Raw genomic sequence first — 21,891 nt, forward strand, 5'->3', positions numbered from 1 at the left:
GCTGGTCCAGAAGGGGCTGCTGCGGTTGCTGAACAGGAGGATCATTGACAATCCATTGGTCCCAGTCACCTTGAATGTTGTCTGCAGGCTGAGCTTGAGCGTTGTCATCTGGTGGAAAATTAAGATCCCAACCCACCGCCGGCACAGGTTGACCCAGACCAAAAAACTCAAAAGGAAGCTGCTGCCCATCCGCCGGGGCCGCTGGCACCGGGTCCTCATCTTGAGGCTGACCTCCCAACAGAGTTTGCTGAATGATCTCACACTGCACCGTCCACGAATCCCCAAGAAAGCCATCAGCGTCAGAAAAAACAATGAACTGCGGGACTTCCTCCAGAGACGTGACCCGCACCCTGAGCAAAGTCCTATAAATATTGCGTCTGTCTTCTTCCCACAGAATCAATCTGCCAAAGGAGCCAATAGCCACCTGCAAGTGCTCTGAAGAACGGTAGTCCATAGGGAATCCCAACAACATAAGCCAGCATTCCCGATTAAAATAAAGAGCTCTATGGTTCCAAGCGTCATTGTGCCGCTGAACAGTGAAGGAAGCATCAAGATACTGTTGCGGACCGAGCAGAATAAGGTTGTCCCTTTCAAGAATGCTACTGAACTGGACCAGAACCTGCCCCAGGTGCGACCGCTGAATATCACGCACCCCAAGCCGACGGTGTTCCACGAGGTATTCTCTAACCACATCCCTCACCGTCGGGAAAGTAATCTCATGGTCAGGTAAAGGTTGAATGTTGATAATAGCCCAGTCCTCATGCAATGGCGGGAGACGCCGAGAAACTGACCTTGCCATAATTTCCCGGTGAAGGACCACCGAAGCGTTGAAGCCCAGAGGGAGGAAGGGTTCGGGATTGAAAGGGAATTAGGCTTACACCTAGTCCCTAATTAATTATGGTGGTTGAATTGCCCAACACAAATATTTGGACTAACTAGTTTGCTCTAGTGTATAAGTTATACAGGTGCCAAAGGTTCACACTTAACCAATAAAAAGACCAAGTATTGGGTTCAAACAAAGGAGCAAAGGGCCAACCGAAGGCACCCTGGTCTGGTGCACCGGACTGTCCGGTGCACCACCGGACAGTGTCCGGTGCACCAGGGAAGGTCGACTTTAAACTCTTCACCTTCGGGAATTATCGGAAGCCGGCGCGCTATAATTCACCGGACTGTCCGGTGTACACCGGACAGTGTCCGGTGCTCCAAGGATGAGCGGCCTCGCGAACTCGGCAGCCTCGGGAATTCACTTCGGCTGCTCCGCTATAATTCACCGGACTGTCCGGTGTACACCGGACTGTCCGGTGTGACAGCGGGGCAACGGCTACTTCGGCGCCAACGGTCACCTGCCAGCGCATTTAATGCGCGACAGAGCGCGCAGAAGTCAAGCACGCGTGGCATGGCGCACCGGACACTCCACAGTACATGTCCGGTGCGCCACCGGACATCCAGGCGGGCCCAGAAGTCAGCTCTCCAACGGTCGGAACCCTAACGGTCGGGTGACGTGGTTGTCGCACCGGACATGTCCGGTGTGCACCGGACTGTCCGGTGCACCATACGACAGGCAGTCTTCTCCAACGGCTACATGTTGATTGGTGGCTATAAATACCACCCCAACCGGCCACTTCAAGTAGAGGGAGCCCAAGCAACATTCCAAGTCATCTAGTTGACATACTCAAGCCCTCCCAACCACATATATTCATTGATCCATCCTATACACAAGATTTAGACCACTACAACCAACACAAGTGCCACAAAAGAGAGAGCAAACAAAAGAGAGCTACTCATTTGAGTTTAGCACTAGTGCCTTGTGAGATTCATTGAGAGATAGTGTGTGCTTCATCTTTGTGTTCATTTGCGCGTGGAGTTTTGACTCCCATTGAACTTCCTCCAAAGTTTTGGAGGCTTGTAAAAGCTAGCAAGAGACACCAAAGATTGTGGTGGTCCTTGTGGGATCGAGAGTGATCCTTGAGAAGAAGAAGAGCTCACCGATCCTTGTGTGATCAGGGGAGAGAGGGAAAGGGTTGAAAAAGACCCGTCCTTAAGTGGACTCCTCAACGGGGACTAGGCCTTCGAGGGCCGAACCTCGATAAAACAAATCACCCGTGTCTATTGTGTTTATTGCTTGTGATTTGTTTGCTTTCCCTTGCTCTAAGTTTTCTTGCACCATTATTTGCTAATTTCATTTGGTATTGCTTCAAGCTAAATTTCCATTTAGTGAAGCAACTCGTTGCAAGAAAGAACTTGTTCTAGTGCTCCTCTCATCTAAGGGTACTTGCTTTGTTATTCTATAACTTATTAGTTGTATTGATTTATCTCTCCCGCATTATTTAGCAATACTTCTTTCAAGCAAGAACTTAGTTTCTATTCTCCGATATTTGTATATCTTGTTCTAACCACTAATCAAGGGATCTAGTTGGGGGATAAAGTTTTAATTTTCAGGTTCCGCCTATTCACCCCCCCTCTAGGCGACTTTCAATTGGTATCAGAGGTAGGCACTTCATCTTGAGTCTAACAACTCGAAGTGATGGCTCGTAGAAGATCCCAAAAGAACAAGAAGACCCAGGAGAACCCAACTCGGAAGGAGGTAACTCTTGAGATTTTATTTGATGATTGTTCTAACTATGATTCATGGTCATCTAGTGTGATAAATGCTTTTAGAACCATAGATCCTCGATTAGAACAAATTATAGACAAGAGTATTTTTCCCTCTAATTTCAATGGAAAAATTAATTCCGAGGAGGATCAAAGATGTTATCGCTTAAACTATCTAGCTTTTGACATCTTAACTAATTCTCTTAGCAAAGAAGATTATCATGCCTTCATATCAAACTATGACGAATCCGTCCATGATGCGCATGATATTTGGACTAGAATTAGAAGCAAATTTGATGAGTCCAAACATGATAGTTCATTTTGTGTCTCAACTTCCTTTAGTATTTGTGATGCTAACCCTTGCAAGGAAGAAGAAGAGAATGAACGATGGAGACCAAACGATGAATCCACCTCTCCAAAAGGTTTGTCTTCCCATTTCGATTCCCACATGTGTTGTGTGGCTAATGCAAATGATAGAGGAAGCACAAATGAGGATGAGGAGGAAGAAAGAAGCTTTGTGCAACTCTACGCTCGCTTAAGCCAAGAAGATAAGGCGGTCATGCTCAAACTTATAGAAAGAGCGAGAGAGCAAGGCGAAGCTCGTCAAAGGCTAGAAAGTATTCTCTCCATGAAGATGCAACACTTTGACGAGTTGACTAAAGAACATGAGGAGCTAAAGTGCTCTCATGTTGATTTGGTCCAAAGGTATGAAACTGTTTCAATTGAGCATGATAACGCTTTACATTGTATCGCTCAATTAGTAAATAGGAATACCTCGCTTAAGGACCAAGTAGAAAAGCTAAAAGTTGAAAATCTAGCTTTTCAAGAAAAATATGATATGCTTCTATGTTCTCATGAAAATCTTATGGATGATCATATCATATTAAACATTGCTCATGAGGTCGTGATAGAAAACTTAAAATCCCAACAACCTCACTCATGCACATGTACTCAAATTGATACTATATTACCATGTGCTAATGCTTGTTGTTTGTCAACAAGCAAATCTTCCTTTGAGCTAGAATTTGCAGGAACAAATGATGATTCATATCAAAAGCTCAAAGAAGAAAATGAGAGGCTAAAGAAGAGCTTGACACAACTAAAAGGGAAATGCATTGCCCAACCTTCTCAAGATAACCGTGATCACATGGTGAAGAAGCTTGAGACGGGAACAACCGTGGCATGTACTACATCCCTTGAAGAAAATGTCAAGGATTTGAGGATTGCCAAGAGGAAGAAACAAAAGATGAAATTCAACACCTCCTCCAAAAGCCTCAACCACGCCTCCACAAAAGGTAACATCCAAGGTAATGATCAAACCACACTTCACATCAAAAGGTGTAGTGAATGCTTTGAAGAGGGGCACTTGATTAGGTCATGTCCCTACATTAAAAATGGCTTGATTATTAACAAGGATGATAGACTTTGTTTTAAATGCTCCAAGAAGGGACACTTGCTTAGATCTTGTCCCCATTTAAAACAAAAAGGCATAGGGTTAGAAAAGAAAGTTTTTACTAACCATGTAGCAGGCAACAAACAAGGAAAGAAGAAAACGTCAAATCTTGGAAAACGCCTTTGCTACACATGCCGTAAGAAGGGACATCAATGCAAGGATTGTCCCATTGGTAACAATTTCACTCCTAACTTGTCAATTGATTCTCATGTAACTAGGCAACCCAAAATTGCAACTTGTGCTAGAAAGGTAATGAGTTTACCTAGTGCTAACACAAAGGACTTTTGGGTTCCTAGATCTTTGTTGACTAACCATGATGGACCCATCAAGCGATGGGTACCAAAATATGCTTGACAAGATTTGTAGGAGAAGGAGATGATATGAAGCCTTGGGGTGCTTGAGAGAGTCCATTCAAGCTATCAATCTTCAATAATCTATATCAGTGATTGACCCAAGGTTATTCTTCAAACTACTACATCTTAAACTCATATCATCTCGAGGAAGTTATTGATGTTGTAGGAAATAAAGAATTATCTTATGCGGAAAAATCAAGGCCTACAACATGGAGGAAAGCCAAAGGATGGTAACACTTATCTTTTAAGTGCAAGTATTTAAAATATCATTTCTTATGTGTCTTGTGTAGTCACATAGAAAATTTGAAGCACTTTAAATGTCTTTAAATTGATATTACCATTCTTTGAAGAATTTCCTCTCATATGGTAGTTTGCACATTCATCATTTCCATTCTATGGCAATCTACATGCTTTAATTTGTTGCAAGTATGTCATGGCATATTCTTCCTCTAATTATCTTGTTATTGCCATGATTCTAGATATAGAGAGATATTTCATGTTCTTAAAAGAATAAGGTGTCATGTAAGGAATTCAAATCCTTAGGACACTTGTAAAAGGAAAACTCTCTCTATAACTAAAATAGTGAGACTAATGATTTTTATCTAAGTAACCCAAGTAGTCTCACATGTAGAGAATAAGTTTCTCTTTAGAAGCGTGTAATCTAACATAAAAAAAAATATATAAATCCAAATGTTTATGATGTGTTTCTACTTACTTAAATTGGATTTGATTCTTTCACATTTATCGCTTTCCATATCATGAACTAAATTTATTCCCATAATCTTAAAGGATTATTTATGCTTGTTTTATAAGTTAAAATTGAGCATAACATCATCTATGGATAATCTAGTTCATGCTATGAAGTTTCCATGTTTTAGTAATCTAGCTTCCCATTCCTTATCAAAATGATTACAAAAATGGAAACTAGTGCTTGTGTTGCTACTAACATTTCTCTTGAGTTCAATTATGAAAATCTACAAGAAAGAAAGTGCACAAGCCTCATGGGTTGATCTTCACCCAAAGGAAGAAAGGTAAAAAGCAAAGGTATGGGAACTCCTCTTCTTAAGTTTGGTTCCCATCTCAATGGGTATTTAATCTAAATTATCATATTCTACCCTTGTGAGGAATAGATTCTTTATTGGACCGAAATTAACTAAGTATGCATTCAACATCATTTTCATAAATGCGCTTGTCCATTAGAATCTAATTCATGCCTTTGCTATATCCATTCTCATATTGATACGCTTCTAAGTCATGATAATAAATTCAATATGAAAAAGTAAAATTCCTTTGATTGATCAAAAAATGATTAAAAAGGTGCTCATTCCTCTTTTCTGTTAATGTGTACTAATGTTAAGGATTTTACTTCATGTCTGTGTGACTTATGAATGATGAACTGTCTATATTTTCTATCTAAAGAAATCATCTTTTATCATATACTCCCTTGTGCTATTAACATCTTTCTTGAGTATTTTCAATAAGTTTGAAAGGAAAAGGAAACAACTACAAAGGGAGGACTCTCAAATGAAAGAGGAGGACATCAAGAACAACAACACCTACTTGGATAATAAGGTCTTCAAAACAATAAATGGTGTGGTTGTGAGTATTCTAAATACTTTCATTATGAGATTACTAGGCTTAAGTTGTTATTGCAAAATTTAATGAGCCTTTATCAAGATGTATAATGCTTCTCCCTATTTGTTTTTAAAGTAAATCATCCATGCATATCTTTAGGGGGAGTCTATTCATATATCTTGATTTTGTTGAGACTATTGCTTTATCTCAGTAATTTCATATAGTCTCTTGCCTGAGAATAAGTTTCTCATGAAATATGCTACTATTTTTAAATTCTTGTCTTTCACTCCAAAGTAGCATATTTGCTGGATTCTCCTACTCTAAGCTTAATTGGTAATCTAATGTGTATGTTGTTCATTTGATCACATCTGTTATTTGTTTGATCATTAAATGACTTCAATCAACAATCATGCTTCTTAGTGCCGTATATACTATCAACTGATATCTCTCTTGATATGCACTAAGTTAGAAGGGGAATTCATGATACATTTATGCAACTTGTGATCCATTTGATATATGCTAACAATAACTTGAAAAGATCACTAGTTGTAGAACTCTCTCTTGTGCAAAATATTTCCATATATTGTCATTAAGAATAGGTCTTAAGCATCTAAGACCAAGGACAAAGCACAATGAAGAGAGCGTCCCTATGTAAAGGTACATAAAGGTAAAACTATCTCCTTTCATTTAAACTTGTACCTAAATCTTCCTTTTCTATACATTCCTTGCATATCTTGTATAAAAGGAAGAGAAAGCATGTCCATGCATATCCCTGCTTCATATCTAGTTTAACTTCTCAAAAATTCATTCATGCTTTAGTGCATCTTTGTTAAAACTAGATGAAGTGATTTATTTGTCAAAGAGCTTAAAGCTTAACCTTGTAACGAGGATAAGCTGCCTTTATTCCAAAGGTGGATGGTCCTTAAGCCTCTTTGAAATCCTTAAGGGAAAAGCTTGAAATATTTACAACATGCTTTCATAAGTGCATAAACTGTCATGAGCATTACACTTATACTATGACACAATGCACTTCACATTCTGTATGATATAGATATGTTCTCATTTATCTAATTATGTGCAATTGGCATTTGAGGCCAAACATATGTTTTCCTCTCGCACATATTTAGGGGGAGCAATCTATGTTATATAGAACTATGATCATGCTTAATTTAAAATATCCTCTTGATCATATCCCTTTTATATGCTATGACTAATGTGTTTTCAAGTGAATTTCAAACCAAGTCATAGGTACAATTGAAAGGGAATTGGAGTCTTCGGCAAAGACAAAGCTTCCACTCTACTCTATCGATATTATCTACCCTTCGCCATCACTCCACAATGCCTCTCCATCTTTGGTATAATCTTCACTCATATGTTTTCTTTGCCAAAGGAGAGCAAGTAGTTAGGATTAGGGCCTATATTTCTTTATAAGTATCCGTTTTTGGCGATTCATGCCAAAGGGGGAGAAAGTATTGGCCCAAAGCAAAAGGACCGCACCACCACCCTAATTTTAAAATTAATGGTTTTCAATTGGAGAATTTCAAATTGGTATCTCTTTGTGTTCTAAAGGGGGTGCAAGTAGTATTTCTCAAAACTTGATATCTTAAAACCCTCTTGAACACTAAGAGGAGAATTTATTTGAGGGGGAGTTTTGTTTAGTCAAAGGAAAAGCATTTGAACAAGTGGACAAAATTTCATATCTTGAAAATGCTTCGCAAAAATCTTATTCATTTACCTTTGACTATTTTGCAAAAAAAAAACTTTGAAACATTTTACAAAAAGAATTTGCAAAAACAAAACTTGTGGTGCGAGCATGGTCCAAAATGCTAAAAATAAAGAAACAATCCATGCATATCTTGTAAGTATTTATATTGGCTCAATTCCAAGCAACCTTTGCACTTACATTATGCAAACTAGTTCAATTACGCACTTTTACATTTGCTTTGGTTTGTGTTGGCATCAATCACCAAAAAGGGGGAGATTGAAAGGGAATTAGGCTTACACCTAGTCCCTAATTAATTTTGGTGGTTGAATTGCCCAACACAAATATTTGGACTAACTAGTTTGCTCTAGTGTATAAGTTATACAGGTGCCAAAGGTTCACACTTAACCAATAAAAAGACCAAGTATTGGGTTCAAACAAAGGAGCAAAGGGCCAACCGAAGGCACCCTGGTCTGGTGCACCGGACTGTCCGGTGCACCACCGGACAGTGTCCGGTGCACCAGGGAAGGTCGACTTTAAACTCTTCACCTTCGGGAATTCTCGGAAGCCGGCGCGCTATAATTCACCGGACTGTCCGGTGTACACCGGACAGTGTCCGGTGCTCCAAGGATGAGCGGCCTCGGGAATTCACTTCGGCTGCTCCGCTATAATTCACCGGACTGTCCGGTGTACACCGGACTGTCCGGTGTGACAGCGGGGCAACGGCTACTTCGGCGCCAACGGTCACCTGCCAGCGCATTTAATGCGCGACAGAGCGCGCAGAAGTCAAGCACGCGTGGCATGGCGCACCGGACACTCCACAGTACATGTCCGGTGCGCCACCGGACATCCAGGCGGGCCCAGAAGTCAGCTCTCCAACGGTCGGAACCCTAACGGTCGGGTGACGTGGCTGTCGCACCGGACATGTCCGGTGTGCACCGGACTGTCCGGTGCACCATACGACAGGCAGTCTTCTCCAACGGCTACATGTTGATTGGTGGCTATAAATACCACCCCAACCGGCCACTTCAAGTAGAGGGAGCCCAAGCAACATTCCAAGTCATCTAGTTGACATACTCAAGCCCTCCCAACCACATATATTCATTGATCCATCCTATACACAAGATTTAGACCACTACAACCAACACAAGTGCCACAAAAGAGAGAGCAAACAAAAGAGAGCTACTCATTTGAGTTTAGCACTAGTGCCTTGTGAGATTCATTGAGAGATAGTGTGTGCTTCATCTTTGTGTTCATTTGCGCGTGGAGTTTTGACTCCCATTGAACTTCCTCCAAAGTTTTGGAGGCTTGTAAAAGCTAGCAAGAGACACCAAAGATTGTGGTGGTCCTTGTGGGATCGAGAGTGATCCTTGAGAAGAAGAAGAGCTCACCAATCCTTGTGTGATCAGGGGAGAGAGGGAAAGGGTTAAAAAAGACCCGTCCTTAAGTGGACTCCTCAACGGGGACTAGGCCTTCGAGGGCCGAACCTCGGTAAAACAAATCACCCGTGTCTATTGTGTTTATTGCTTGTGATTTGTTTGCTTTCCCTTGCTCTAAGTTTTCTTGCACCATTATTTGCTAATTTCATTTGGTATTGCTTCAAGCTAAATTTCCATTTAGTGAAGCAACTCGTTGCAAGAAAGAACTTGTTCTAGTGCTCCTCTCATCTAAGGGTACTTGCTTTGTTATTCTATAACTTATTAGTTGTATTGATTTATCTCTCCCGCGTTATTTAGCAATACTTCTTTCAAGCAAGAACTTAGTTTCTATTCTCCGATATTTGTATATCTTGTTCTAACCACTAATCAAGGGATCTAGTTGGGGGATAAAGTTTTAATTTTCAGGTTCCGCCTATTCACCCCCCCCCCTCTAGGCGACTTTCAATTGGTATCAGAGGTAGGCACTTCATCTTGAGTCTAACAACTCGAAGTGATGGCTCGTAGAAGATCCCAAAAGAACAAGAAGACCCAGGAGAACCCAACTCGGAAGGAGGTAACTCTTGAGATTTTATTTGATGATTGTTCTAACTATGATTCATGGTCATCTAGTGTGATAAATGCTTTTAGAACCATAGATCCTCGATTAGAACAAATTATAGACAAGAGTATTTTTCCCTCTAATTTCAATGGAAAAATTAATTCCGAGGAGGATCAAAGATGTTATCGCTTAAACTATCTAGCTTTTGACATCTTAACTAATTCTCTTAGCAAAGAAGATTATCATGCCTTCATATCAAACTATGACGAATCCGTCCATGATGCGCATGATATTTGGACTAGAATTAGAAGCAAATTTGATGAGTCCAAACATGATAGTTCATTTTGTGTCTCTACTTCCTTTAGTATTTGTGATGCTAACCCTTGCAAGGAAGAAGAAGAGAATGAACGATGGAGACCAAACGATGAATCCACCTCTCCAAAAGGTTTGTCTTCCCATTTCGATTCCCACATGTGTTGTGTGGCTAATGCAAATGATAGAGGAAGCACAAATGAGGATGAGGAGGAAGAAAGAAGCTTTGTGCAACTCTACGCTCGCTTAAGCCAAGAAGATAAGGCGGTCATGCTCAAACTTATAGAAAGAGCGAGAGAGCAAGGCGAAGCTCGTCAAAGGCTAGAAAGTATTCTCTCCATGAAGATGCAACACTTTGACGAGTTGACTAAAGAACATGAGGAGCTAAAGTGCTCTCATGTTGATTTGGTCCAAAGGTATGAAACTGTTTCAATTGAGCATGATAACGCTTTACATTGTATCGCTCAATTAGTAAATAGGAATACCTCGCTTAAGGACCAAGTAGAAAAGCTAAAAGTTGAAAATCTAGCTTTTCAAGAAAAATATGATATGCTTCTATGTTCTCATGAAAATCTTATGGATGATCATATCATATTAAACATTGCTCATGAGGTCGTGATAGAAAACTTAAAATCCCAACAACCTCACTCATGCACATGTACTCAAATTGATACTATATTACCATGTGCTAATGCTTGTTGTTTGTCAACAAGCAAATCTTCCTTTGAGCTAGAATTTGCAGGAACAAATGATGATTCATATCAAAAGCTCAAAGAAGAAAATGAGAGGCTAAAGAAGAGCTTGACACAACTAAAAGGGAAATGCATTGCCCAACCTTCTCAAGATAACCGTGATCACATGGTGAAGAAGCTTGAGACGGGAACAACCGTGGCATGTACTACATCCCTTGAAGAAAATGTCAAGGATTTGAGGATTGCCAAGAGGAAGAAACAAAAGATGAAATTCAACACCTCCTCCAAAAGCCTCAACCACGCCTCCACAAAAGGTAACATCCAAGGTAATGATCAAACCACACTTCACATCAAAAGGTGTAGTGAATGCTTTGAAGAGGGGCACTTGATTAGGTCATGTCCCTACATTAAAAATGGCTTGATTATTAACAAGGATGATAGACTTTGTTTTAAATGCTCCAAGAAGGGACACTTGCTTAGATCTTGTCCCCATTTAAAACAAAAGGGCATAGGGTTAGAAAAGAAAGTTTTTACTAACCATGTAGCAGGCAACAAACAAGGAAAGAAGAAAACGTCAAATCTTGGAAAACGCCTTTGCTACACATGCCGTAAGAAGGGACATCAATGCAAGGATTGTCCCATTGGTAACAATTTCACTCCTAACTTGTCAATTGATTCTCATGTAACTAGGCAACCCAAAATTGCAACTTGTGCTAGAAAGGTAATGAGTTTACCTAGTGCTAACACAAAGGACTTTTGGGTTCCTAGATCTTTGTTGACTAACCATGATGGACCCATCAAGCGATGGGTACCAAAATATGCTTGACAAGATTTGTAGGAGAAGGAGATGATATGAAGCCTTGGGGTGCTTGAGAGAGTCCATTCAAGCTATCAATCTTCAATAATCTATATCAGTGATTGACCCAAGGTTATTCTTCAAACTACTACATCTTAAACTCATATCATCTCGAGGAAGTTATTGATGTTGTAGGAAATAAAGAATTATCTTATGCGGAAAAATCAAGGCCTACAACATGGAGGAAAGCCAAAGGATGGTAACACTTATCTTTTAAGTGCAAGTATTTAAAATATCATTTCTTATGTGTCTTGTGTAGTCACATAGAAAATTTGAAGCACTTTAAATGTCTTTAAATTGATATTACCATTCTTTGAAGAATTTCCTCTCATATGGTAGTTTGCACATTCATCATTTCCATTCTATGGCAATCTACATGCTTTAATTTGTTGCAAGTATGTCATGGCATATTCTTCCTCTAATTATCTTGTTATTGCCATGATTCTAGATATAGAGAGATATTTCATGTTCTTAAAAGAATAAGGTGTCATGTAAGGAATTCAAATCCTTAGGACACTTGTAAAAGGAAAACTCTCTCTATAACTAAAATAGTGAGACTAATGATTTTTATCTAAGTAACCCAAGTAGTCTCACATGTAGAGAATAAGTTTCTCTTTAGAAGCGTGTAATCTAACATAAAAAAAAATATATAAATCCAAATGTTTATGATGTGTTTCTACTTACTTAAATTGGATTTGATTCTTTCACATTTATCGCTTTCCATATCATGAACTAAATTTATTCCCATAATCTTAAAGGATTATTTATGCTTGTTTTATAAGTTAAAATTGAGCATAACATCATCTATGGATAATCTAGTTCATGCTATGAAGTTTCCATGTTTTAGTAATCTAGCTTCCCATTCCTTATCAAAATGATTACAAAAATGGAAACTAGTGCTTGTGTTGCTACTAACATTTCTCTTGAGTTCAATTATGAAAATCTACAAGAAAGAAAGTGCACAAGCCTCATGGGTTGATCTTCACCCAAAGGAAGAAAGGTAAAAAGCAAAGGTATGGGAACTCCTCTTCTTAAGTTTGGTTCCCATCTCAATGGGTATTTAATCTAAATTATCATATTCTACCCTTGTGAGGAATAGATTCTTTATTGGACCGAAATTAACTAAGTATGCATTCAACATCATTTTCATAAATGCGCTTGTCCATTAGAATCTAATTCATGCCTTTGCTATATCCATTCTCATATTGATACGCTTCTAAGTCATGATAATAAATTCAATATGAAAAAGTAAAATTCCTTTGATTGATCAAAAAATGATTAAAAAGGTGCTCATTCCTCTTTTCTGTTAATGTGTACTAATGTTAAGGATTTTACTTCATGTCTGTGTGACTTATGAATGATGAACTGTCTATATTTTCTATCTAAAGAAATCATCTTTTATCATATACTCCCTTGTGCTATTAACATCTTTCTTGAGTATTTTCAATAAGTTTGAAAGGAAAAGGAAACAACTACAAAGGGAGGACTCTCAAATGAAAGAGGAGGACATCAAGAACAACAACACCTACTTGGATAATAAGGTCTTCAAAACAATAAATGGTGTGGTTGTGAGTATTCTAAATACTTTCATTATGAGATTACTAGGCTTAAGTTGTTATTGCAAAATTTAATGAGCCTTTATCAAGATGTATAATGCTTCTCCCTATTTGTTTTTAAAGTAAATCATCCATGCATATCTTTAGGGGGAGTCTATTCATATATCTTGATTTTGTTGAGACTATTGCTTTATCTCAGTAATTTCATATAGTCTCTTGCCTGAGAATAAGTTTCTCATGAAATATGCTACTATTTTTAAATTCTTGTCTTTCACTCCAAAGTAGCATATTTGCTGGATTCTCCTACTCTAAGCTTAATTGGTAATCTAATGTGTATGTTGTTCATTTGATCACATCTGTTATTTGTTTGATCATTAAATGACTTCAATCAACAATCATGCTTCTTAGTGCCGTATATACTATCAACTGATATCTCTCTTGATATGCACTAAGTTAGAAGGGGAATTCATGATACATTTATGCAACTTGTGATCCATTTGATATATGCTAACAATAACTTGAAAAGATCACTAGTTGTAGAACTCTCTCTTGTGCAAAATATTTCCATATATTGTCATTAAGAATAGGTCTTAAGCATCTAAGACCAAGGACAAAGCACAATGAAGAGAGCGTCCCTATGTAAAGGTACATAAAGGTAAAACTATCTCCTTTCATTTAAACTTGTACCTAAATCTTCCTTTTCTATACATTCCTTGCATATCTTGTATAAAAGGAAGAGAAAGCATGTCCATGCATATCCCTGCTTCATATCTAGTTTAACTTCTCAAAAATTCATTCATGCTTTAGTGCATCTTTGTTAAAACTAGATGAAGTGATTTATTTGTCAAAGAGCTTAAAGCTTAACCTTGTAACGAGGATAAGCTGCCTTTATTCCAAAGGTGGATGGTCCTTAAGCCTCTTTGAAATCCTTAAGGGAAAAGCTTGAAATATTTACAACATGCTTTCATAAGTGCATAAACTGTCATGAGCATTACACTTATACTATGACACAATGCACTTCACATTCTGTATGATATAGATATGTTCTCATTTATCTAATTATGTGCAATTGGCATTTGAGGCCAAACATATGTTTTCCTCTCGCACATATTTAGGGGGAGCAATCTATGTTATATAGAACTATGATCATGCTTAATTTAAAATATCCTCTTGATCATATCCCTTTTATATGCTATGACTAATGTGTTTTCAAGTGAATTTCAAACCAAGTCATAGGTACAATTGAAAGGGAATTGGAGTCTTCGGCAAAGACAAAGCTTCCACTCTACTCTATCGATATTATCTACCCTTCGCCATCACTCCACAATGCCTCTCCATCTTTGGTATAATCTTCACTCATATGTTTTCTTTGCCAAAGGAGAGCAAGTAGTTAGGATTAGGGCCTATATTTCTTTATAAGTATCCGTTTTTGGCGATTCATGCCAAAGGGGGAGAAAGTATTGGCCCAAAGCAAAAGGACCGCACCACCACCCTAATTTTAAAATTAATGGTTTTCAATTGGAGAATTTCAAATTGGTATCTCTTTGTGTTCTAAAGGGGGTGCAAGTAGTATTTCTCAAAACTTGATATCTTAAAACCCTCTTGAACACTAAGAGGAGAATTTATTTGAGGGGGAGTTTTGTTTAGTCAAAGGAAAAGCATTTGAACAAGTGGACAAAATTTCATATCTTGAAAATGCTTCGCAAAAATCTTATTCATTTACCTTTGACTATTTTGCAAAAAAAAACTTTGAAACGTTTTACAAAAAGAATTTGCAAAAACAAAACTTGTGGTGCGAGCATGGTCCAAAATGCTAAAAATAAAGAAACAATCCATGCATATCTTGTAAGTATTTATATTGGCTCAATTCCAAGCAACCTTTGCACTTACATTATGCAAACTAGTTCAATTACGCACTTTTACATTTGCTTTGGTTTGTGTTGGCATCAATCACCAAAAAGGGGGAGATTGAAAGGGAATTAGGCTTACACCTAGTCCCTAATTAATTTTGGTGGTTGAATTGCCCAACACAAATATTTGGACTAACTAGTTTGCTCTAGTGTATAAGTTATACAGGTGCCAAAGGTTCACACTTAACCAATAAAAAGACCAAGTATTGGGTTCAAACAAAGGAGCAAAGGGCCAACCGAAGGCACCCTGGTCTGGTGCACCGGACTGTCCGGTGCACCACCGGACAGTGTCCGGTGCACCAGGGAAGGTCGACTTTAAACTCTTCACCTTCGGGAATTCTCGGAAGCCGGCGCGCTATAATTCACCGGACTGTCCGGTGTACACCGGACAGTGTCCGGTGCTCCAAGGATGAGCGGCCTCGGGAATTCACTTCGGCTGCTCCGCTATAATTCACCGGACTGTCCGGTGTGACAGCGGGGCAACGGCTACTTCGGCGCCAACGGTCACCTGCCAGCGCATTTAATGCGCGACAGAGCGCGCAGAAGTCAAGCACGCGTGGCATGGCGCACCGGACACTCCACAGTACATGTCCGGTGCGCCACCGGACATCCAGGCGGGCCCAGAAGTCAGCTCTCCAACGGTCGGAACCCTAACGGTCGGGTGACGTGGCTGTCGCACCGGACATGTCCGGTGTGCACCGGACTGTCCGGTGCACCATACGACAGGCAGTCTTCTCCAACGGCTACATGTTGATTGGTGGCTATAAATACCACCCCAACCGGCCACTTCAAGTAGAGGGAGCCCAAGCAACATTCCAAGTCATCTAGTTGACATACTCAAGCCCTCCCAACCACATATATTCATTGATCCATCCTATACACAAGATTTAGACCACTACAACCAACACAAGTGCCACAAAAGAGAGAGCAAACAAAAGAGAGCTACTCATTTGAGTTTAGCACTAGTGCCTTGTGAGATTCATTGAGAGATAGTGTGTGCTTCATCTTTGTGTTCATTTGCGCGTGGAGTTTTGACTCCCATTGAACTTCCTCCAAAGTTTTGGAGGCTTGTAAAAGCTAGCAAGAGACACCAAAGATTGTGGTGGTCCTTGTGGGATCGAGAGTGATCCTTGAGAAGAAGAGCTCACCGATCCTTGTGTGATCAGGGGAGAGAGGGAAAGGGTTGAAAAAGACCCGTCCTTAAGTGGACTCCTCAACGGGGACTAGGCCTTCGAGGGCCGAACCTCGGTAAAACAAATCACCCGTGTCTATTGTGTTTATTGCTTGTGATTTGTTTGCTTTCCCTTGCTCTAAGTTTTCTTGCACCATTATTTGCTAATTTCATTTGGTATTGCTTCAAGCTAAATTTCCATTTAGTGAAGCAACTCGTTGCAAGAAAGAACTTGTTCTAGTGCTCCTCTCATCTAAGGGTACTTGCTTTGTTATTCTATAACTTATTAGTTGTATTGATTTATCTCTCCCGTATTATTTAGCAATACTTCTTTCAAGCAAGAACTTAGTTTCTATTCTCCGATATTTGTATATCTTGTTCTAACCACTAATCAAGGGATCTAGTTGGGGGATAAAGTTTTAATTTTCAGGTTCCGCCTATTCACCCCCCCTCTAGGCGACTTTCAGGGATCAACCCGCCTAAACGCCATCGGAGTAGGAAGCGAGGATCGGCAACCAGCAGACGAAGACGAAGCAAGTTGGGGTTTTGTTGAAGTGACGCCCAGAGAAAGCGTCAGAGACTGAGGAGGTGCCGATTCAGATTTTTTTAATACTTCTCGGGCGAACTCCTCGAAGCAACTGAAAACGGGCGGTCCACCGGACAGAGACGTATCCGGTGAGCGAAACCAGGAGCTGTGATCAGGAGAATTTTGGTTTCCCACCAAAAGGGCCCGACTCCCAAAGGCAGGGAACGAAGTCAGAGGAGAACCGAAGGAAGTAACCTTGCTGGGACAGAAAAAGTCCAGGTGTCCCCGGCCCTTACAGAAATGACAGCATAGGGTCTTGGAGCCCGGCAGCCCATCAGGCCCGCGAGCACGCACGGGACGCCATTGCAGGTTGCAGGGACGAGACCGGCCAGAGTTCGAAATTTGAAATTTGGAACGGTTAGGGAATCTGCCACCAAGCGCAACACCAGAAGGATAAGGGTCCAAGAACCGAGGGAGACCAGTTCTTCCTTTAGAAGAAAAAAGCCACGGTCCCGAAGCCTGAGGGTGTAGATGATTGAACACGGAGACCCTCGGGCGAAGCCGAGGCATAGCATGCGGTCGCCAGCTGCTAAGAGCCTGGGCACGATTAGTGAAAGGATGACCCAAACGATTGAAAACCGAGGAACCAGCCCGAGCAGCATGCTGAGCACCACCAGGCGTCCTGGTAGGGTTACGAATCGGAACAGCATTGGCACCGGTGAGAGGGAGCTTAACCACGTCCGCATATGACAGAATATTCCTGACCCGGACCTTCGACCAGGAGGCAGCTTCCTCATCCAAAAAAAGCCTGAATTCATGCTTCCAATTAGGTCCACCACGATTCCAGAGGTTGAAGAAGGCTCTGAACTCCTTACGCTCAATGGAACCCAAGTTATAAATGTGAAAACCCACCGCCATCGAGGAAACCGAGAACCGAAAAACACGGTCAGCCAGCTGAAGAACTTCAAAATCCGCGGCGAGCCCACCGAGAGCAGCCTGGAGAAGATGACCGACGGAGACCGAATTCAACTTGAAGATGCATCTGCCAAAGGAAATCACCAGCCAGAAGGGCGACCACAAACAGGGGCGAGCAGGGCAAACTGAGGCTTCCAGGGCATCCCAGAGGGAGTCCGCGAAGGCCAAGCCTGGCCGAAAGTCCAGAAGAGAGAAATCCATTGAAGGAAAACAAGAAGACCTGGGAGAAGGGCACGAGAAGCAGGAGAACCTGAGCTAGGCCAACGCGGCCAAAAGGCAAGCAGGAACCGCAAACGCCATTCGCTTCGGAGCTTCCGCTCTTGGTGTTGCTAGCGAGTGGGTGAGAGCGGGCGCCTGCTTAGTCCATGTTACCAAGACTCCAGATCCTGCTTGGACCAGTCAGTCGCAAATCTCATGCTGCAAGTTAATAAGAAATATTATAAGCAGCATCCAGTCTTTTAGGTATGATAAAAGAGACACCCTTTCCTAACTCTTGACTCTGAACCAAAGAAACTTATTTGAGGGATCGTCTAATCCCGTCATGTACTGTCATTGCAACCAAACGCACCTACGAACTTATTGTTTCAATTCAGGAACAATAGTTAGAAAGGAAAACTAGATTCGTGTCATACGTTGGGTGTATGATTATGGACACGTGGCTTGTGGCAAATCTAGGTATATCTGGCTCTTGATGATGGTTTTACTCTTTTGGCACAGTATATATATTCACAAGTGGGGGACTCTCTCCTCCTATAGCTATTAATAATTTAGTGCTGTTTGGTTCAAGAACTATAACGTAAATGATAAAAATAATAATTCAATTTTAGTGTGATATCTGATTACGGTTGGAATAATTTAACGTTATGTGTTATCCATTAGACCATTACATTTATAAAAAACCACACGTAAAAACCTTCGGGACCAGGTTTTAGCTATTTAACAAATATATACATCTTACGGACGAAAATCTCTCTAAAGCCATGGTCTTGTCAAACCAGCATATGCGGTTTCCTACTACCATGTTAAAGAAAAGAAAGATAGGTATTGTGACGATGTGACTATTGCCATGGAGTCCGGAGCCAAAGTTATCACCGGACACGCGAGTAACAACAACAACAACAGGACATAGATTGACGACAAAGGAAAATTCTAGTTCTACGAACTGGCCTTTGATATTCATGAAGCTATTTTTTCCCCTCTGTTTTCACTTATTGCACCTCTCTAATTATTTTGTTTTTTTGCATTTGGTGTAACGAGACGGAGGAACTCCGATGGCAGGTATCGTATGGTTACCACAGCCTAATTCGTGTCTTATAATAATAAGTACAAGCACGCCGTTATGGGTGAGCACGAAAACGAAACTAAATAAAAGATCGCGCGCGCGCTACGCACACAGTCTGATCCAAATGGATATCATTGTACACTCAGCAGATCGTACTGCCGATAGCCGAAATCCGGTGATCCGGTCAAGGGTGATCTGTGCAATGCTTCTCCTGAACCCAAAGGCCGAGGAAAAACGGCTCCTGGAGCCGAGAAAGGCCGCCGAGCCATCATCCATATGCCGATACAAAAGGATATGCTCAAATCCACCCAAACTCCTGCTTCCGCTGTTTTGCTACGGACCACCAAATTGCTGCTTGTCGCGACCCTATCCGTTGTCGCTCTTGCGGCCGCCAAGGACACCGGAGCCGACAGTGCTCAGCACCTCCGCTGCCTGTGTCGAAGTCTCACTCGCCGCCGCCCTCCCTGTCTGCACTACCTGCCCTCTCACCCGCTCTTGTCGCCGCTGCGCCTACCGCCATTCCTTCCGTCTCCCTGCGCCATCGTGCCTCGCCCCACTCCTCTGCTTGCTCCCGCCTATCGTTGCCCCTGCCTCCCCCTCCCCCTCACGACCTTCCCCCGCCTGCCCCCCTGCCCACCCTCACCACCTCATCAACCCCGCCCCCCGACCCCTCCCCTGTCAGTGCTCCCTCGGAGTCTGCTGGCTCGGGTTCCCTGGGCGGCCCTTGCCGACAAGGCTCCCTCGATGTGTTCCTGCCCCCCGGCCGGCATGCTGCTGCTGCTGTGTTCGCGTTTGCTTCTCTTACATCTCAGTCGGCCATTCAAGCTCCTACGCCCTTCATCTGGGAAGCGATCCGCGCTGCCCTCCCGGACATCAATCTTGAAGTGCTCCCCTACTCGCTTGGCTCCTTGCTTGTTCGCTTTCAGTCGGCGGGCGAATGTGCTGCTGCTGTGGGTCGCTCCCCCTTGTTGCACAAAGACGCTGTGATCACTCTGGTACCTCACGACGGGTTCAGCTCCAAGCGCCGGGTGGGGGTGCAAGCGGCCCTATCCGTCCTCGGGTTTCCCCTGGCCTACTGGCATGAGGACCTCCTTCGCCTGGCCTTCCTGTCCTTCGGCTCCGTCGTGGAGGTGGACTGGCGCTGCACCTCGGGCTATGACTACTCCTCCGTCCGGGTGGTAGTCCAGGTGGACGACGTCTCTCGCATTCCTGCTGAACTGCGACTTCGCGATGCTTCTACTGGCGACTGCTATATCTGCCAGCTGCAGCTGATTACCTCTTGGCCGATTCCAGATGCTTGTGCCCCCCTCGAAACTCCCCGTCCCTTTTTTGTCTTGCCGACTTCGCAACCTCTGGTAACCCCACCAGCTTACCACGTTGCGCAGCCCTGCCTGCTCCCCCTGTCCGCATACCCATCTGCACACCAAGCCCACTCCCGCCCTCACCACTGCCTCTCTGTTTCTACACTCACCACCACCCCCCACGTCTCCATCCTTGCGCGTCTTGCTTCTATGATTCCCGCAGCGACCCTTCTTCAGCCCTGCCGTGCTCCTCTCCCTCGCCTCCCTGCTCTCCCCATTATCATAAAGCTTTGTCATCTCCCCATGCTTGCTGTTGCAGACCCCCTTGCTGCCGCCCTCCCCCCTCTTCCTGACATGGCCGCTGCGCAAAACTCCCCTGTCGCGGAGTGTAAATCGCCTATCCCCATGTCCTCCCTTGAACCTGACCCTATTCACGAGGCCTCTGCTCGGAAGATCCGTGTCCGCGCCAAGCGTTCGGCTGATCATGCAGCCAAATACAAGGGTGCTGGCCAACTCCTTGCTTCTCGCCACAGCGAGCGCTTGCGCGCGAAGGAGCCTGCTCACTATGTCGATATGTCCACCAAAGCATCGCGGCTGAAATCTCTGAAGGATGAACTAGCAAACTGCTCCAAGGAACTCAAGGTTCAGGTTAAGCGCCGTGGTCTGCTGCGCAACCGTACTTTGAATGCTGCTGATCTAAGGGCGCTCGCTGGCACGGTGGCCCTGTCGGCGACAGCTACAGCTGAGCTGGAACAGGTGCTTGGACATTATGCATGATTGTCACCAGCTCCTGTGCCCTGCCGAGGCTAGGCTCGTGTTCTCCTAGCAAGTTCTCCTTTGCATCCCATTTCTTACACTGTATTTCCCTGTTCGGGCTCGAATATTTTGTTCTCCACATGTATGCCGATGTTTCCACACACCCCCCTCTCTGGACGTCGTGTATGTTTGTCTTATGAACTCCAACCGCAATATTGTCATTGTCTCTTGGAACGTTCGCGGTCTTGGCCACGAGGATAAGTGTGCAGCTGTGCGCGATGTGTTCGCTACCTGCCATCCCTCGATCGCATGTGTCCAGGAGACCAAACTCAGTGACATTCCCCCCAAAAAATTCAAATCCTTCCTTCCCACCTCTCTTTCTGCTCATACTTTCCTCCCCGCCAATGGCTCCCGCGGCGGCATTGCGACTGCCTGGAACGCCTCCCATTTCTCCCTTGTCTCTGTCTCCAATGCAACCTATACTCTCTCTACCGTCCTTTCTTACAACTTTTCTGATATCACCTTTACCCTTACAAACGTATACGCTCCTGCTGACCACCTCTACACTGCTGCCTTCCTGGACGAGCTTCGCTCTCTCGCCAACTCAATTTCTGGTCCCTGGATGATAACAGGTGACTTTAATCTTATTCGCGACCCCTCTGACAAAAACAATGATAACTTTGATGTCTCCTTAGCGAGCGCTTTTAACAGTACCATTCATGATTTATCTCTAGTCGAGCTCCCACTCCTTGATCGGCTTTTCACTTGGTCAAACAAACGTACGTCTCCTGTTCTGGCTCGACTTGATCATACTTTCTTCAATGGTGAATTTGAGTCTACTGCACCCAACACCTCCCTCACCTCCCTCTCTCACGCCACCTCAGATCACACCCCTCTAAAAA

The 21,891-nt window shown here is 42.7% G+C and overlaps 1 protein-coding gene across 1 annotated transcript; it reads left to right on the top strand.

The window, feature by feature from the left end:
* Nucleotides 1-505: 505 nt before the first annotated feature.
* Nucleotides 506-21,210, top strand: LOC103648354 (uncharacterized). Its single transcript, XM_008672838.2, has 2 exons — nucleotides 506-726; nucleotides 19,156-21,210. Exons 1-2 carry the CDS (start codon nucleotides 506-508, stop codon nucleotides 21,008-21,010), a joined length of 2,076 nt encoding a protein of 691 aa, XP_008671060.1. The 3' UTR covers nucleotides 21,011-21,210.
* The last annotated feature ends 681 nt before the right edge of the window (nucleotides 21,211-21,891 follow it).

The sequence above is a fragment of the Zea mays genome, chromosome 2 (genome assembly GCF_902167145.1).
Source record: "Zea mays cultivar B73 chromosome 2, Zm-B73-REFERENCE-NAM-5.0, whole genome shotgun sequence".
Taxonomy (NCBI): Eukaryota; Viridiplantae; Streptophyta; class Magnoliopsida; order Poales; family Poaceae; genus Zea; species Zea mays.